This window comes from Eublepharis macularius, chromosome 13 (assembly GCF_028583425.1).
Source record: "Eublepharis macularius isolate TG4126 chromosome 13, MPM_Emac_v1.0, whole genome shotgun sequence".
Classification (NCBI taxonomy): domain Eukaryota; kingdom Metazoa; phylum Chordata; class Lepidosauria; order Squamata; family Eublepharidae; genus Eublepharis; species Eublepharis macularius.
The window spans coordinates 37939-55420 of NC_072802.1; the positions used below are offsets into that span (position 1 = coordinate 37939).

General features: G+C 44.6%; 1 protein-coding gene across 2 annotated transcripts; it reads right to left on the reverse strand.

Moving 5' to 3' along the window:
• Window positions 1-1237: 1237 nt before the first annotated feature.
• Window positions 1238-16967, reverse strand: LOC129340892 (potassium voltage-gated channel subfamily C member 1-like). 2 transcript variants are annotated; one of them, XM_054995784.1, is made up of 3 exons: window positions 16878-16967; window positions 5898-6429; window positions 1238-4130 (listed from the first exon to the last, which is right to left on the reverse strand). In XM_054995784.1, exons 2-3 carry the CDS (start codon window positions 6393-6395, stop codon window positions 3348-3350), a joined length of 1281 nt encoding a protein of 426 aa, XP_054851759.1. In that variant the 5' UTR covers window positions 6396-6429; window positions 16878-16967; the 3' UTR covers window positions 1238-3347. The 2 variants fall into 2 exon arrangements, with proteins under 2 accessions (XP_054851759.1, XP_054851758.1); XM_054995783.1 differs by having other exon boundaries at window positions 16602-16953.
• Between the last annotated feature and the right edge of the window lie 515 nt (window positions 16968-17482).

A 17482-nucleotide genomic window follows, 5' to 3' on the forward strand; every position in this document is an offset into this window, starting at 1 on the left:
TTCCCTAGGTTGTCCTCAGCCCGACTGTCAATACATTTCAGGGAATAGTGGAGCATTTAAGCTACTCTCAGAACTGAAGGGGCCACCTTCCTGAAGGCTGCTGCAAGAAGGGCATTCCTGCCAGAGTCGACCTAATGGTGGGCATGTCTGGCAATATCAAACAAAAAATTCTACACATTAACTAATTGTGGCTTTTCATGGGCAACAACCTACTACTCCGAGGTACATGAAGCAGACAGTTATTGAAGCACTGACAAATAGATTCTCTAAAATCAGACCTCAGTGTGTATCATTGGGTTGCTTTTTAACAATGTGCACACGTTGTAAGGTTTCATTACATAAAACTCCCCATCCTCCCTCTCCAGTAGACAAACATCATCGTTCTCAAGTGGTGGAGCAATCCCAGAACGTCCCCAGTGTCAGCAGCACGGCACGACACGAGGAATGTGTGGAAACCTTCAGCACCCGTAATTCTGAGGCTGGCAGCCGCTCGAGTTCACTCAAGGGTTGAAAAATATTCATCGGGGACTCTAATTTGCAGGGAATTTCCTAATCTGTAAGTGTTGATGAAAGCGGAATCTAATTCTCCTTCTTCTCCATCAGAAGATGTCTTAATAATGTGGCCTTTAATAAAATCTTTACTCATAGCAGCAGGAATATTAGTGATGTCTCCTGCATGTCCAGAAGATCATCCGTTTGACCATTAACTCCTTCAGATATACTTCAAGATTTCCTTTTTCATACATGCTTGTTAGCTTTATGTTTATTCCAATAGTCAAAATAAAGGGCTGCCAGTTTTCAATAAACTTCTCCTGCACAAATCTTTTCCCCTCTTCTATTTTCCTATATGCAGAGATTTTTCCATGAGCAGGGCTTTTTTTGTGAGAAAAGAGGTGGTGGAACTCAGTGGGTTGCCAGCACAGGGGGCAACTCTTGGCAGGAGGTGATGCCCCTGGTACCACATGTGCGCGCACAAAGTGGGTGCATGTTCCCAGGACCAATGATGTCACTTTGGGTCAGCTGGAACAAGGGGGGAGTTTTTAAAAGTTTAAATCACCCTTGGCGAAAATGATCACATGGCTAGTGGCCCCGCCCCCTGATCTCCAGACAGAATGGAGTTTAGATTGCCGTCCGTGCCGCTTCAGCAGCGCAGAGGGCCATCTAAACTCCCCTCTGTCTGGAGATCAGGGGGCGGGGCCACCGGCCATGTGACCATTTTCTCCAAGGGCAACCCACTGAGTTCCGCCACCTCTTTTCCCAGAAAAAAAGCCCTGATCAATATTAACTGTTCCAAGATACTGCCGTGCTTTTACACTAGCTAGATTTACAGTGCAATCCTTGCTCTTTCAATGGGCTCTTTCCGTGGGCTTAGACTGGTGTAACCTTGCTTGGGATTGCTCTGTTAACATGCCACCCTCTGCATTGATGGCAGCAACATAAATAACATTCCATCAATTTGTAGATTCCCCCCCCCCCCCCCCATTCTGATGACTTGATTCAATTACTGGCTCGCGTGTTATTTCACTGCAGATTTTATGTCCAAGCATGCCTGAATTTACTGGAACCTGTGTTGGCTGATATAAAACTATTTTCTGAGCAGAAGACTCAAAATTTTATTGGTGGGAGTTGACCAAAGAATGACTGTCTATGTACCCAAGTTTCCATTGCCTGAAAATACAGGCTGAGATAATGTCCTGTGTATAATTTACTCAGATTCTAACCCTTAAATTGTTAGACGTACAAAGTTGATGATGATGCCTATAGAGGTATCATTTTAGGAAATCAGTACAATAACAGTGTGTTTTCTGCTTCAGTATGGCTTGTGAGTGCTATAATAAAGGCTAACTGGCTGACTCTATCACTTGTCAATAACAGGAATGTTAAATTACAGAATTTATATTCTGTTACGTACATTCAGTATTAAGGTGCAAAATGGCATGTTTAAGCAGAAAATGCTTTGACTAGGATAAGACCAGCCTGTATCATAAAACAGGGATGGGCAGGACGTGAGTGCCCAGCCACCCATTCACCAGGCAAGTCCAGGTTGCTGCTGTGGCCACTTTTTTATCCTTCCCTTTAAAGTGACCCAAGCAGCTTTTCTCCTCTTTATCGGTCTTGGAAAGGAGGCCATGACAGGAGAACCTTTACTCTTAGGGAAGGGGCATTAAGTATTCCCCACACTCAACCTTTTGCAATTTTTTAAATAGAAAAAGTTGTATCTGCACAGATCTTCATGGATCCTGTCTTTTTACAGAATGTCTCTCCATCCTCCATCAAGCCACAGATCAACTCAATGTCCACAGACCACATACTAAGAATCGCAGATGCAATGATCCCTACCGCTGCTTTGGTGCAAAACAATGGATGTGAGGATTTTTACATGCACGTCTCCAAAATGTGCTGTCAGTTCCACCCATGTCCGCAGAGCACACAATAAGAAACCCTAACGCAGCACATCGTGAAATGCTAGACCCCCATTACAGTGTTGTTCGTGGATAAAGCTATGAGCTGCAATCTGGCCGTATTTTTTTTTGTTGCTTCAGTGTAACAATCATATGAATTCCTAACAATCCTTTAAAATCATCTAGCTCTGACAGCTATTATTTTTGTATACGCTGCCATTTTCTGACTGGTCCCACTCACAAAGCTACAATTTCCAAAGCTTTAGAAAAAAATTAAGTAGCTCCTAGAAGTATGCAGCTTACCCCCCTCCCTCATAAATAATCTTCTGCCATTGTATCCGTATTCCTTCAAGGCTCTTGCAGTAGAGAGCCAAGTCTCCCCCCGCCGGCTTTCCAGTACGGAGTCAGCCAAAGCTCTGCTCCTCGGCTTCCAGGCTGCATCTGCTGGCAGGGGGCCAGAGACAGCTTCGGAGAGCTGAGAGATGACAGGTTTTTGCTGTGGGTCTTCTTCAGCCATGGAAGATACAACCAACCTGCTTACATTGGCCTGGGAAAGTATGTCTTGCTCTCCAAAGTAATAAACCTAGCTAGTTAAAGCAAAACTGCACGTGCTGATAAAGGGGAATATAACCTTATCACCTTTTGCCCAACATTAATAGTCCTTTTGCCCAAGAAACGCTGGTTCTGACGGACACAACTCCTTCGGTTTGCCTAGTGACTCCCACTCCAAGAGGCCCCGGAATGCCCCGTCTCTCCGTTTCTGCTTCACTTTCATGATGTTCATCTGTTGTTAGGAGAAAAAGGTGCAGCGGCACTACCTCTTAAGGTGGTACAATACAACTTGCATCAGCTAAGCTAAAGCTTCTGTGCTGTGGTAGCATAAGCACTTCAGAAGGGGTTTCCTCGTCCTATAAAAAGCAGGAAACATGTTGCTTTGCTGCTCTCTTAATGGCTCCTCTTGTTGCTTTTCATCTTCTCCTTCATTACAGCAGTGGCATAATAACCCTGGAACTTGATCAAAAAGATCGGGAGGGGAAAGATGATGGTCAACATGCCACAAATTGCTGCACAGCATGCAATTACTCTGCCAAATGGAGAGATGGCATACGTATCTCCATAGCCAACAGTGGTCAGCGTAATCGCTGCCCAATAAAAGGAAGAGATCATTCCATCAAAGAATGTCTCTGGTCTATGGAGTTCCGCATGATAACAGAGGGCACCGAAGAAAAGGATCTCAAAGGTAAAAATCATCATGAGGATGAAGACCTCTTTCAAGATGGACCGGAATGTGAAGGGCAGCACTCTCAACATCAGGGGGGTCTCCAGGAGTTTGAAGATCTTCAAGAGTTTGACTATGTAGAGCACACGGAAGAAACCCAGCCAGGATAAGATGTCCAGCATTTCACTGATATGGGTGGTTAAGAAGAGCTCAGTATAAACCGGGAACAGGGAAAGGAAATCGGTCACATTCAGAAGGTTTGTGAGGAATTTCTTTTTATCTGGGCAGAATGTGAGTCGCATAAAAAACTCAAATGTGAACCAGAGGATGCAGAAAAGCTCTACATATAGCAAGCTGATAGCCTTTTGGAGAGAGGGCTTCAGAGCAACGTGGAAGATGTTGTAATCTCTGGTGGTGTTATAATGGTCAAATTCAATGTATGTTGTTGGTTCCATAAAAAAGAGGATGAGGATGCCAAGATTGAACAGGAGGGAAACTACCATCAAGCACTGCAAAGAGATGGGAAAACCCGTTAGAACAGTGAGCTTCAACTCATGTTGGACCCTTGCTTTTCTTCAGCCACCCCCTCCCGACATCATATTCCCCTTAGAGCCCCACTTCAGAATGCCCCCTGCTGTTGCGGTCCGGCCTGCAGCCCCATATCATGATGTGCCAAAGGGGAGCACAGGTGCTTGGGTGGTCTTGTGGCCTCTGAGGGCTCCAGACCTACATGGGGGGGGGGAGTGCACCAGTGGCTAGGGATGGGGGAAACCTGCCAGAATCTGAACCTGAGACCAACAACTTAGACCTTCAAGTAGTGATGGGTGAGCTCCATCCTCCATCCCTTTATTATTGGCTCAGTCATTCCCAAGTTTCTAGGAGAGAGGAATTTTAGGATTTCTCTGAGAGCTCACTTTTAGATCAGAAAGTACCTCCTCGACAAATAGTAAGCCTCAGCATCTTGAACTGAATCTAGAAATTTAGAGGCACCCAATGTAATGATCATAAGATCAAGGGAGCCTGAGCCCTCTTGGTTCCTCCCAGCAGTGTGTAAGCTGCAGTTGTTGGGGTTTGGGCACCAATTTAGTTTCTGAGCTGTCCTCAAGGGCAGCTCTGTAGGAAATGTGCTGTGCAAGCCTATGCAGAGTTATTCCAGGCTGAGCCCGCGGCCATTTGTTAGGAATGCTGTGCCTGTAATGGTTCTGGGGAGATCTGACCGATGGGCCAGTGGACAAGGTAGGGAGGGGGTTGCTTCCGCTCGAGCCTGGCTCCTTCCTCAGACTCACTGCAAAGCTCTGGGTAAGGTTCGTTTTCCAGCTCAGCTCTACGTTATCAAAATGGGAGTAGCAGTTTTAATAGGGAACAGGGAAAAAATCAACACAGGAGCGTGACTGTGGAAAGCTTCTCTAGATTTTGCCCCTCATAAAGAGCTGCATGGAAAACATAGCTGGCAGCCTGAGAGCTCCTGCTCAGCCCGAGGAGTCGAGCCACATGAAGGCTCCTGCTGTCCCGGGTTCTGCCGGGCCAGCTGCTGCGGCCCTGCTTTCTAGGGGCTGATGGTGAAGCGAGCAGAGGCCAGGCCAGGGGCTGTAGCGAGTGGTGCAGGGGCAGCAGCGCTGTGCTTTGGGACCTCTGGCTCCTCGTGGCAGAAGAAATCTGGGGGGGGGGGGGTTGTGAGCTTGTACTTGCGCGCTGTCATCCCAGAGAGTCAAGTGTACCTTTGGGGCTCTGGCCTGCAAGCAACCCTTGGTTCATTTTAGCTGAGTACTTAATTGGTGGGTAGAAGGGCAGAAGCTCTTGAAGGCAAGGGGTCGCCAAGTTTGTACTGGGGCCATGGTGACTCCAAGAAACCACAAGGATGGAACCAGCGTTTCTTGTGACTACAGAGAAGGTGGCTCAACGTGGCAGTCCAGTGTCTGGGCCAAACGTAACCGACTGCCAAGCACCTTCTGCTAGCTCTGCACCGGTGTGTTGTTCTTACAAGCGGAGGAGTCTGCCGTGTTGGGGCTAGTTCTGTGGTGTGAGGCAGCCAGAGTGTGTTGGACTTGGGTGGGGCAAACCTGGGCGTAACTTCCTCCTCGGCCCTGAAGCTCATTGGCTGTCTCAGCCTGCCCTCCCTCTCAGGGCTGTGGTGATGATCAGATTAGGAGAGGAGAGCCCTTGGAGCCTGGCAAAGCGCCATGTGCTCCTGGGGTGTGCCCTGTGTTAGTTGTACACCCTCGGGGCCTTGGCAGCTCTTCCCCCCCAGGCTAGGATCATGCAGAAGCATTCCTCACCATGGCCCCTGCAGAGGAATAGGGCTTTTCAAAGAGAGCCCACATTTTGGGCTGCCACCGAGCCCACCAGTGGTAATCCCTCCTTTCTCCCTGGCCCAGGAGAGTCAGGCTGTCTTCATTGGTATCGTCGTTGTTGCCCCTGAGGTCCAAGTCCTCCTGCAGGCCTTCTGTGTGGCTCAGCTTCACCCAGCAGCAGGGGGCCAGCTGTGCCTCAGGGATTCCCCAGAAGGCCAGCTCCTCCTCCCAGAGGGCCCTACAGACACCTGCAGGACAGTGGAGGTGTCTGGTCCTGTAGTAATTGAGCACATCGCCAAACAGTTTTGCGCTTCTATCAAAGAAAAACTCATTGGCGTTAGGGTCATAGTCAGATACAGCCTGGGCCTGGGGCTCTGTCAGCTGGCACAGCTTGGTCCCTGGGAAGGTTTTGAGGGTGCTGGAGTAAGTTTCATATCTGCGGCCTCCGACATTCAAGACAATCTTTTCTTTAGAGGCCTCCATCTTGCTGTTGGGTTGATGTTGCCCTCTTAATGACCTGGGGAAAACAGAAAGAACACAACTGTTATCATTCTCTTGTTTTCATTAATGCAACAAAAACACAACAGCTGCGCAACCCTCATTCCCTTTAGACATGCACCGACTGACACGGTAGCCATTGGTCCTGAGATTGCAGCCACAGGGTGTGTTGGCACATCATGGCCAGCAGGCGCACACACACTGCAGTTTCCAAGGAGCCAATGATACCAGATGTCTCACTGTCAAACACGAGGTCCAGATGGGAGACTTCCTGTTTGGGATCCATGGAGGTCTAACGCAGCTCCACTTGCGGAGCTGACCGGACTGCCGTTTTAACCGGCCGGCGGGGTGAAAATAGCCCGCGGCCGACTGCTCTCAGGCGGGGAGCAGGCAAAGAACGCTCAAGACCCTAGGGTGAGCTAGATCTCGGACGAGGGGGGGCTTTACACAACGAGTCTCCCCCCGATCCTTGAGGTCCCACCTTGCGACGGGTCGGCTATAATCTCTGCGGCAGTTTTGGGGCCAATTCGGCTGGCATAAGACCTACATACCCAAGCATCGATTGGGGGAAGAAGCTGAGAGGAGAACTTAAAATCGAAACAGCGATTACAACCCGAGAAAAGTGAAGAGAAGGTAAAGATCATTATCTTCTGAGACGGGACAGATTGATAAAAACAGAGAGGAAAAAAAGTAGATTTTTAAACTGCAACAGATTAGTGAAAAGGAGGGGAAGACTCGGCAGGAATCGAATTTAAAAAGAGACTAAGTTTAAAGAAGTTATTAAAGAAATGGGACTATTGTTTTGAATACCTGTGGCTTTGGAGCTGTGAGAAAAAGACACCATCGCGAGATCTGCTGTGGGAAGACGGGAGACAGGAAGTGCGTAATAACAATAGAGTGGCTGGAGAGAAGCGGCCCTTGCTGGAGGGCAGGAAGTAGGGAATCGCCATTTTTGAAAGGGGAAGGGTCGCGGCTTCAGCGGAAGAGGAAGTAGGCCATCTTGGATTACAAAATCATAGAGAAACCATAGAGAAAAGACGCCCGACATTTTGGACTCTTTAAAACTTAATTTCTATAAGAAGACCGGGACATTTAAAATAGAAAAACGTTAAATTTTACGCCACGGAGTTAAGGAAGAGAGCGGATTCGTGGGAGCGAGCTAAAGCAAGCCCCACGATGTCAAAAAAAGAGTGGCAATCGGCAATAGAAAACCTGGATAAAAACCTGGACAAAAAACTTTTAGATATGATTAAAGAACTTAAGGACACGAAATTGGAGCTGATAAAAGAGGTTAAAGAGGTTACACAGACAGTAAAATCGGAGCTGTCAGAAGTGAAAAAAGGTATGGAAACAATACGAAATGAATTACAAGGAACGCAGCAGAGAGTTAAAACAGTAGAAGACGCGATGGAGAATTTAGCAGACACGCAACAAACAGAGATGAGATTGGTGAAGGGGAGAATGTCAGTTGCAGAAACTAAACATATGGAGAAGCAGCTACGTTTTCGTGGCTTGCCAGAAGTGGAAGGAAAGTCAGCGCAAGAACAGATGACTGAGGTGTTGGCTGAGTACCTGGGGAAGGAGGAGGAGGAAGTTGTGGCTATCCTAGATGTGGCATACCGTGTGAATTCGAGAATAGCAACCCAGAGGAAACTACCAAGAGATGTGATTGTGCAGTTTACAACACGAAATATGAAAGAGAGGATTGTGACAAAACAGTTTCAAGATCCATTGGAGATTGATGGCAAGACGATTATTATAATGAAGGAACTGCCCAGATCAGTGTTACTGGACCGGAAAAAATATAAAGTGCTAATTCAGATTTTGAAGGACATGAAAATCAGGTACAGATGGGAGTTACCGGAAGGAGTGTCCTTTGAGTTTGGAGGGGCCAAAAAACGCATCAGATCTGAGCGAGAGATGGAGCGATTTATTAAAGACAATGAAAAAGACTTACCAACAAGATCATGAGTATGGAGTGTAAAGTATTATCTTGGAATGTAAATGGACTAAACTCACCGAATAAGAGGAAAAATACTTTTCACTGGCTACTAAAACAAAAATGTGACATTGTTTGTTTGCAAGAGACCCATATCAGAAAGCAGGATGTAAAATATTTAAAATCTGGAAAATTGGGCAAAGAATATGTAGCGGCCTCCAACAAGAAAAAAAGAGGAGTGGTGTTGTACATAAAAGAGGAGCTACAGCCAAAATTTGTTATGAGAGATGTGGAAGCTAGATTTGTAGCAGTGGAATGTATTTGGAATTTAAAGAGAGTGTTGGTAGTCGGACTTTATGCACCTAACGGTGCAAAAGAAAGCTTCTTTGAGGATTTAAGGAAGCATTTAGACGATCTTGCATACGACCAGATAATTCTTGCTGGAGACTTCAATGGAGTGACAGACTTGGAACTAGACAAAAAGACTACAACGGCACAAAAGAAAAGAGGACTATTACCAAAGCTTTTTTTTGAGTTGATTCAACAAGAGACTCTTGAAGATGTATGGAGGAGAGAATATCCTAAAAGCAGACAGTTTACCTTTTATTCTGCAAGGCATTCTACATTATCAAGAATTGATATGATCTGGGCCTCAAAAGACTTAGCATTATGGACTAAGGAGGTAGAAATAATGCCTATGGTAGGCTCAGATCACAACCCAATTATGTGGAAATTTGGAAAAAAGAGAAAAAGGAAAGCATGGAGAATAAATGAGGACTTGTTACAGGAAAGAGAGAATATGGAAATACTGAGAAGAGAGACAAAGTTTTTTATACAATACAACGTGAATAAAGAAGTACCAACCAATAAAGTTTGGGATGCTTATAAGGCGGTTGTAAGGGGCATACTAATGGACTTAAATGGTAGAGCAAGAAAGAAGAAAGAGGAGAAAAGACAAGAGATTGAGGAGAAAATAAAAGCCAAAGAAATACAGCTAAAAAAGAGACCAGGGAAAAAGAAGGTATACCAGGAAATTAAAATACTTCAAGAACAGCTAACAGCAATGAGCAATAAAGAATTGGAGTGGAATCTCAAAAGACTGAATCAAAAAGCGTTTGAGGGTGCTAATAAACCTGGGAAGTACCTGGCATGGCAATTGAAGAAGAAAAGGGAAAAGAAGATAATAAATAAAATTTGCGAAGATAACAAAACGTATTTGGAGCAGGCTACCATTAGTAGAGCCTTTTATAAATTTTACGCTAAGCTGTATAATAAAAAAGAAGTAAACAAAGAATCAATAGCGTCATATTTGGAGAAAACCAAACTTCCAGAAATCTCGGAAGCTTGGAGAAATAAGTTGAATAGTGAAGTAACTGACGAGGAAATAAGTAAGGCAATACAATCTGCAAATCTAGGAAAGGCGCCAGGGCCAGATGGACTTACGGCTAAATTCTATAAGACAATGGCTAATGAACTGGCACCATTCCTAAAAGAGGTGATGAATGGGGTTTTAAGGGATCAAAGGATTCCAGAAACTTGGAGTGAAGCGAATATATCATTGATCCCAAAAGAGGGCCAAGACCTGACTAATGTGAAAAATTATAGACCTATATCGCTACTCAACAATGACTACAAAATTTTTGCGAAGATATTGGCGGAGAGATTGAAGGGGTGGCTCTCGGAAGTCATAGAGGAGGAACAAGCAGGCTTTTTGCCAGACAGACAAATAAGAGACAACTTAAGGACAGTGATCAATGCTATTGAATATTATGACAAGCGTTGTGACAAAGAGGTTGGTTTCTTCTTTGTTGACGCTGAAAAAGCGTTTGACAATTTAAACTGGGACTTTATGTTTGCCACTATGGAAAAGCTACAATTGGGAGAAAGATTCATCAGAGCAATTAAGGAAATTTATAGAGACCAGACTGCAGCAATTGTGGTGAATGATGAATTGACCAAGAAATTGACGATAAGTAAAGGAACAAGACAAGGTTGCCCGTTATCTCCATTGTTGTTCATTTTAGTATTGGAGATTCTGATGATACAAATACGTCAAGATGATGAAATTCGTGGAATAAAAATAAAGGACTATTCATACAAGGTCAGAGCATTTGCGGATGACATAATGTTAATTGTAGAGGACCCATTGGAGAACATGCCAAGAGTGATAGATAAGATCAAGGAGTTTGGAGACTTGGCAGGTTTCTTCATTAACAAAAAGAAGTCAAAGATATTATGCAAAAATATGACTAAGCAGAAACAACAATTGTTAATGGAAACAACGGATTGTGAAGTAACAAGTAAAGTGAAATATTTGGGAGTCGAATTAACTGCAAAGAACATAGATCTATTCAAAAACAATTATGAAAAACTATGGACTCAGATAGAGAGAGACTTGATTAAATGGAATAGATTGAATTTGTCATGGTTGGGCAGGATTGCAGCAGTTAAGATGAATGTGTTACCAAGAGTAATGTTTTTGCTACAGACAATACCAATCATCAGAGACTCCAAACAATTTGAAAAATGGCAGAGGAAAATATCAGATTTTGTTTGGGCAGGCAAGAAGCCTCGAGTGAAAGTGAAAGTTTTACAAGATGCAAAGGAAAGAGGCGGAATGCAACTGCCCAATCTGAGACTTTATCATGATGCAATCTGCCTAGTTTGGTTGAAAGAATGGATGACATTAAAGAACAAGAAGCTATTAGCCCTAGAGGGATATAAAAAAATATTTGGATGGCACGCATATTTATGGCATGACAAAGTAAAGGTCAACTCGATGTTCCTGCATCACTTTGTTCGGAGAAGTCTATACATAATCTGGAAGAAGTACAGAATTTATCTACAAGAAGGAACCCCTTTGTGGGTGGTTCCATATGAGGTGATAGACCCGAGAGCTGTTGATAATGAACAACAATGTTTAACGTATAAAGAAATAACTAAAACTGAAGCATCCAAACTTAGAATAAAGACACAAGAGGAACTATCACCTAACTACGATTGGTTCCAGTATAGACAGATCAGAGACTTATATAATTCGGACTCTGTAAAGGGAGGTATACGAATAGAGAATTCGGAACTAGAGCAGACCCTTCTTAAAGAAGATAAGAAAAGAATATCCAAGGTATACCAAGTACTGTTGAAGTGGTATACCGAGGATGAGATAGTTAAAACACAAATGGTGAAATGGGCTATAAACTTTAATAAAGAAATAACAATGGAGGCATGGGAATACTTGTGGAAAACTACAATGAAGACAACGACATGTATTAATATCAAAGAGAACATTTATAAAATGATCTATCGTTGGTACATGACACCAAAGAAGATTGCGCTAGGGAATTCGAATACTTCTAATAAATGCTGGAAATGTAAGAAGCATGAGGGCTCCCTCTATCATATGTGGTGGTCGTGTGAGGTAGCCAGGCAGTACTGGGGGGAAATAATAAGAGAAATGAGTGAAATTTTACAATTTCAAATTAATAAGAACCCAGAACTCCTGCTACTGAACTTGGGAATGGAGGGAATTCCAGCCCAACACAGGACGTTGATATTTTATATGACAGCAGCAGCTAGACTTTTGTATGCGCAAAAATGGAAAGTACAAGAAGTGCCAACTATTGAAGATTGGACTTACAAATTGCTGTATATGGCTGAAATGGACAAGATGACAAGAAAATTGAGAGATCTGGACTCAGGGCAGTTCAACACAGACTGGGAGAAGCTGAAACAATACCTGGAGAAGAAATGGGAGGTGGGAGGAAAACTGTGGCAGTTTGAGAACTACTGAAGTATTGAAGTAGAGGGGGGAGACTTTACCGGGGGGAGAAGAGATAAATGTGAATTAATAAGCAGTCAGATTAATAGATTGACATATATATAGATATATATAGGTTAACAAACAGAACATAGAGAAAATAATTAATTATAAGGACTAAATATAAGGAGCGATTAACTAACAATATTTTCTTTTTTTTCTGACAAGTTTTGTACCAAACTGAATGTCTGAAGATATAGATGGGTCAAATTGATTGACTACGTGAGGAGAGATATATAGAACTATTATAAAAAGATAGAATGAGTAATATATAGAGAGAATAAGTCAAATTGTTTGATATAAACGAATGTATGATCTATATGGTTTATGATATATAGAAATACCTGAAATTGAAAAATTGGGATAAATTGTTTATCTAAGATGGAAACAAAGGCTTACGGTTTGGGCATATAATGTTAAAAATAGTTAAGGATGTACTGCTTAGAATAATGGAGAATATATATTTGTTTTAGATAGAGGAAGCTAATAAAAGTAAGGGAAAGGGGACAAAGGGTTGGAAAGCTGTTGGAAGTCAACAAAAAGGGGGGGGGGAAAGGGAGGGGGTTAGAGATGAAAAAATTGGGGAAAATTGAATGTAAATGTGGAAATAATGGATTCTAACCCAATAAAAATTTTTCAAAAAAAAAAAAAACACGAGGTCCAGATGGACAAAGACTTTAGCCATTATTTGCTGGAGAAACAGGCAGGTTTGCTAGCGCAGATCTAAAGGGACCTTCAGAGAGCTCTCCATCTTAAGTCCTCCTGTCAGAGCCATGCACCCCCTACCAGCATTTACTCATGCGTCAGACAGTGGGCTTCCCCAAGTGAAACCAGAAAATCCTTAGGATTTTCATGAGGGGAACCATCCAAAAATGATCGTTGACAGGAACAGCCTGTCGTCTTTGTTTCTTGGGACATTCCAGGTTTGGCGCTGACGCCAGGCTTTAAAGGGGAACTTGCAGATTCCAAGGCATACTTAGAAATATTGTCCTTTGGTTAGCACCTTGCATAGCATCCTTTACCAGGTTTTACCCTGTTTACCGGGACAAGTTGGGAGGACAGAGCAGGGCCTCCTCTGCCCCTTGTTAAGAATTACATCTGTTTAATGTTTTGTACTAATTTTTGTATTTCTATCCGGCCTTTGTTTGCAAATAGAAAACCCAAACCACCTTACACTCTATTAAAGGTATCAAATCTACAACAAAACCGGTGTATCAGAGGCACCTTTTGTTCCACGTCTCACCACCTTTCTTTTGCAAAAAGAGAACTCTGTTGGAGGCATACTTGACTTCTGTTTACAACCCCCATTGCCATGGTTATTCTAATATTCAGTTTGGTGTAGTGGTTTGGTGTAGTGGTTAAGAGCGCGGGACTCTAATCTGGAGAGCTGGGGTTTGATGCCCCATTTGATGCCCCAAATCTGGGGTTTGATGCCCCATTGCTCAAATTGAAGCCAGCTGGGTGGCTTTGGGCTAGTCACAGCTTCTCAGAGCTCTCTCAGCCCCACCCACCTCACAGGGTGTTTGTTGTGGGGATAATAATAACATACTTTGTAAACTGCTCTCAGTGGGCGTTAAGTAGTCCTGAAGGGTGGTATATAAATCGGACGTTATTCTTCTTCTTATTATTCTTACAATAATAAAATAACATGAAAAAGACAACAAAATATCAGTAAAACACACACAAACGGAAAGTCATATACTGGTCTAAAGGCAAGCTCCCCAAACAGAAGGCTTAACGGTGTACATATCAATGAATATAGATCAAGATGGGCAGCCATGTTCATCTGTCTGTAGCAGTAGAAAAGAACAAGAGTCCAGTAGCATCTGTAAGACGAACAGAACTGCTGGTAGAGGACGGGCTTTCATGGGCCACATCTCACTTCTTCAGATACATTCTAGCTGTGTCTGAAAAAGTGAGCTAAGACTCACAAAGCTCATCCCCTACCACAAATTTTGTTAGTCTTATAGGTGCTACCGGACTTTGCTCTTTATATAGAAATGAATAATTACAGGAATTTAGGTCCATGGCAGACCAGCCTCAAAACAGTTGTGGCTTCAGTCTAGGAGCTCTCGGAGTCAGGCACCAATTCTCTGCCCTCACCAGTGCCCACAGCGAATGGAGGGTGCCCTGCATCACAAGTCAGAGTCACACATGAGGTGTTCCTGGGACGGAGCACCTTGATTCCTGGGCATGAGTGCAGCATCTGATTCAGGAGGGATTGTTGGGGCCTGTGGCAAAGGGGCTTCAGCCTCCCTCTCCCACACCAGTTTATTGCCTGGAACAGTCCCACGGCTGCTATTTGGCCTGTTGGAGAACCCCACTCGTCTCCCAGGGAACACGTACGTTTCCCCAGGGACTGTTTCCGGTTGGCAAAACAGTGCAAAGGGAAGGAGGAAGCCCCTTTTCTACACCCTGATCCAAACCGAGTACTGCACGTATGGGAGTTGAGGACAGCTCATGTGTGATTGGGTCACATCTGGTACATTTCCCCAGCACCTGCTATCGGAGCCTGGGCCTGGAACGTTGCGTATGTGATGTCCCTCTGAGCCACATCCCTCCCTAGAGGCCCAGGGGATGTCAAATGCGCACTTCAACCCTCCAGCTTCTTCCCCAGCTAATGACATGAACCTTCCTTCCCTTGCCTTTTAAACTTAGCTGCAACTCGGAAGATGGTGATGGTTCTGTCATCACAGGGCCAGGTGACAGGGGCCAGGGACCCCATCCAAGGAAGAAATTGCCGAGTTATTCCTCTCCGTCCCCACCCCTGTATTGAACACTGTGGATAAAAGGGTGGAACTCATTGACTGCTGCAATGACCCTAAGGAATTTGGGTCATTGGTAACCCCTGTGTTTAGCACTGAAATAACAGCTCCCTTCTGTATTCCTGCCAAACATTGGAAACTTCATTTTTCTGAACTGTATTCTTCATCAACACCTGTTAATCACGTGGAAGAAAATCCAGACTGATTACCCCTTTGGCCTAAGGTTTTGCCGGAGGAAATTGAAGAACTCTTTGCTAAAAAGAAACCTGGGACAATGCCGGGTTCAGATTTGATCCTTGTTGAGCTGTACCAGGATAACACTGCTTGGTGGAGCTCTATTTTGGCTCCAAATTTTCTCAGTGATAAATGAAACTGGCATAATTCCAGGTGTGTATGAACACTGGGAATTGAGCTTCTCAACCACCCACTTAATTCCTGGCAGAGGCGCAGTATTAGCTTGTGGGCTGGGAGCAGGTTTGCCAAACTCCCAGAATTACAACTGATCTCCAGGCCACAGAGATCAGTTCCCCTGGAGAAAATAGCCAGTTTGGAGGGTGATGTCTATGGCATTAGAGCATGCTGAGGTCCCTCTCCAACCCCCCCCCCTGTCTCTAGGCTTCACCCCCAAAATCTCCTGGAATTGCCCAACCTGGAGTTGGCAACCCTGGTATGTGTGTGGGGGATGACTCACAGCTCACACTTCTGGCATTTTGTCACAAGAGTCTACTTTCACTTGTCACCCAAAAGACTCCAATAATTGCACTTATATACCGCTCTTCTGGACAGACGAGTGTCTATGCAGAGCAGTGGGCAAGGTCAGTGTTGTTCTTATCCCCACTATATAGCCGGGGAGCTGCAGCTGAGAGGAGGGGCTTGCCCAAGGCCACCTGCTGAGCTCGGGGCAGGAGTGGGATTCGGCCAGCAGAGTGCAGATCCACAGCCCATCCATTTAACCGCTCTGCTGTAGCAACACTGGGATCATTGCTGTTTGCCTGACTTATAGTACATGTGGACATTTGAAGGCTTTGGGTAAAATTCTTTGGGCCTCCATTTGGATGTTTCTCCTGAGCCTTCAAAATTTCCTCAAAACTCTGATTTCATTGAGAATTGGTGGTAAATTGAAGTTGTGCTGAACCCCAAAGAGAAATGTTGCTGGTTTTATTGAAACTCTGTGTGTGTGTGTGTGTGTGTGTGTGTGTGTGTGTGCGCGTGCGCCGCACTTTCCCTAAAACCCCTCTGCCGTTTTTCCTAAAGAGGAAATGCCAGTTCCTTCAACCGAGACGTGGGTTTATTGGAAACTCTCCTCTTCTCTTTTGTGCCATGAGAACACAGCTCTGATGCTGAGTTCGCCTGCTCCCTAGTCAGACTGGTTATTGGTCTTTCATTGCTTGGCAAACTTCAAAAGGCTTCTTAAAAGATTATTTTTCTTCCTGGAAAGCACTTGATATATTAAAAAGGCATAAAAAGCAGTTCTGTGTAGGATGACATATTTATTCATTTAATATTATATAAAATGTTTATAAACCCCCTTTTATCTCAGGTATCCTAACTCCAGTCCCAAGGCAGGAAACAACAATGTAATAATACCGCAAATTAAAACAAGACATTAAAAACAAAAACTAAAAACACATGGAAAAGACATGCTAGGAAACGACCGCAGGTCCACATACGTCCCTGGAGCATTAGCACTTGCGCAAGGCGAGCATCCCATGTGCCAGTCCGCTCCTGCCTCTCACATGTTCCTGTTTTCTCATAAGCACCTCCCGAAACAGTCCTTAGTGCTCGGCTGTAAATCTTTGCTTGCTGCTTCTGCGGTCCCCCCTCCAAGGGGCTCAGTGTTGCCAGCCTCCTTTTTTATCTGCTTGGAAATCCTTATGCCCCTCTGCTACCAAGTACACCGTCTCAGCGAATAGCACTAAGGAAAAAGGAGCGCTTTGGATCCTTACCTTCACCCTTGTGCAGCAGCTGCGTGTGGCCAGAGAGGGAGAAAGAGCAGAAGACCACAGAGGGAAGCACAGGGCCCCCGGAAAACAGGATGTCCAGTGGCCTTCGTCCAAGTGGGCAGCTGTGGGGTGCCAGAAAACAAAGCCAGCCAATCGCTCCACTTCGGCCTCCCTCCCCACCTTCCCTTCTTCAGGGAACAGTTTTCAAACTAGCCAATAAGCTCCTTGCCAGCTGGTTCCCATCACTACCCGCTGCTCCTCAAAGGCCACGGGAGTCTCAAAGCAGGCCGAGTTCAAATTTCCTCAGCTGAACAGAATTGTTGTGCAACAGGGGAGGGAAACAGCAACCGAGGACAATTTGTTTTGTTCCTGCCCCCTTCTAGAGACCTCTCTCTGAGACTTATTTTTTCCTTTCCCATAAAGATGAGGACATCTTCTTCACACATGTGCAACAATCATCAGACACAAGCATAACAAGAGGCCATCCATGACTCATGTGTGACGAAGCCCCAGACCGTCTTCGCTTATTCCCCTGGTCAAAATGGTACTGGAGAAATTGCCATGAAGGCAGAGAGAGACCAGCTTGTGAGACCCATGGGAGAAGGGGC

Coding starts and splice junctions, on each gene's coding strand:
- LOC129340892 (XM_054995783.1), bottom strand. CDS start 16,642: ATGGGATGCTCGCCTTGCGCAAGTGCTAATGCTCCAGGGAC. Junction 6,430..16,601: donor AGTGCTAATGCTCCAGGGAC/GTATGTGGACCT, acceptor TGTTTTCCCCAG/GTCATTAAGAGGGCAACATC. Junction 4,131..5,897: donor ATTCCTCTGCAGGGGCCATG/GTGAGGAATGCT, acceptor ATCTCTTTGCAG/TGCTTGATGGTAGTTTCCCT.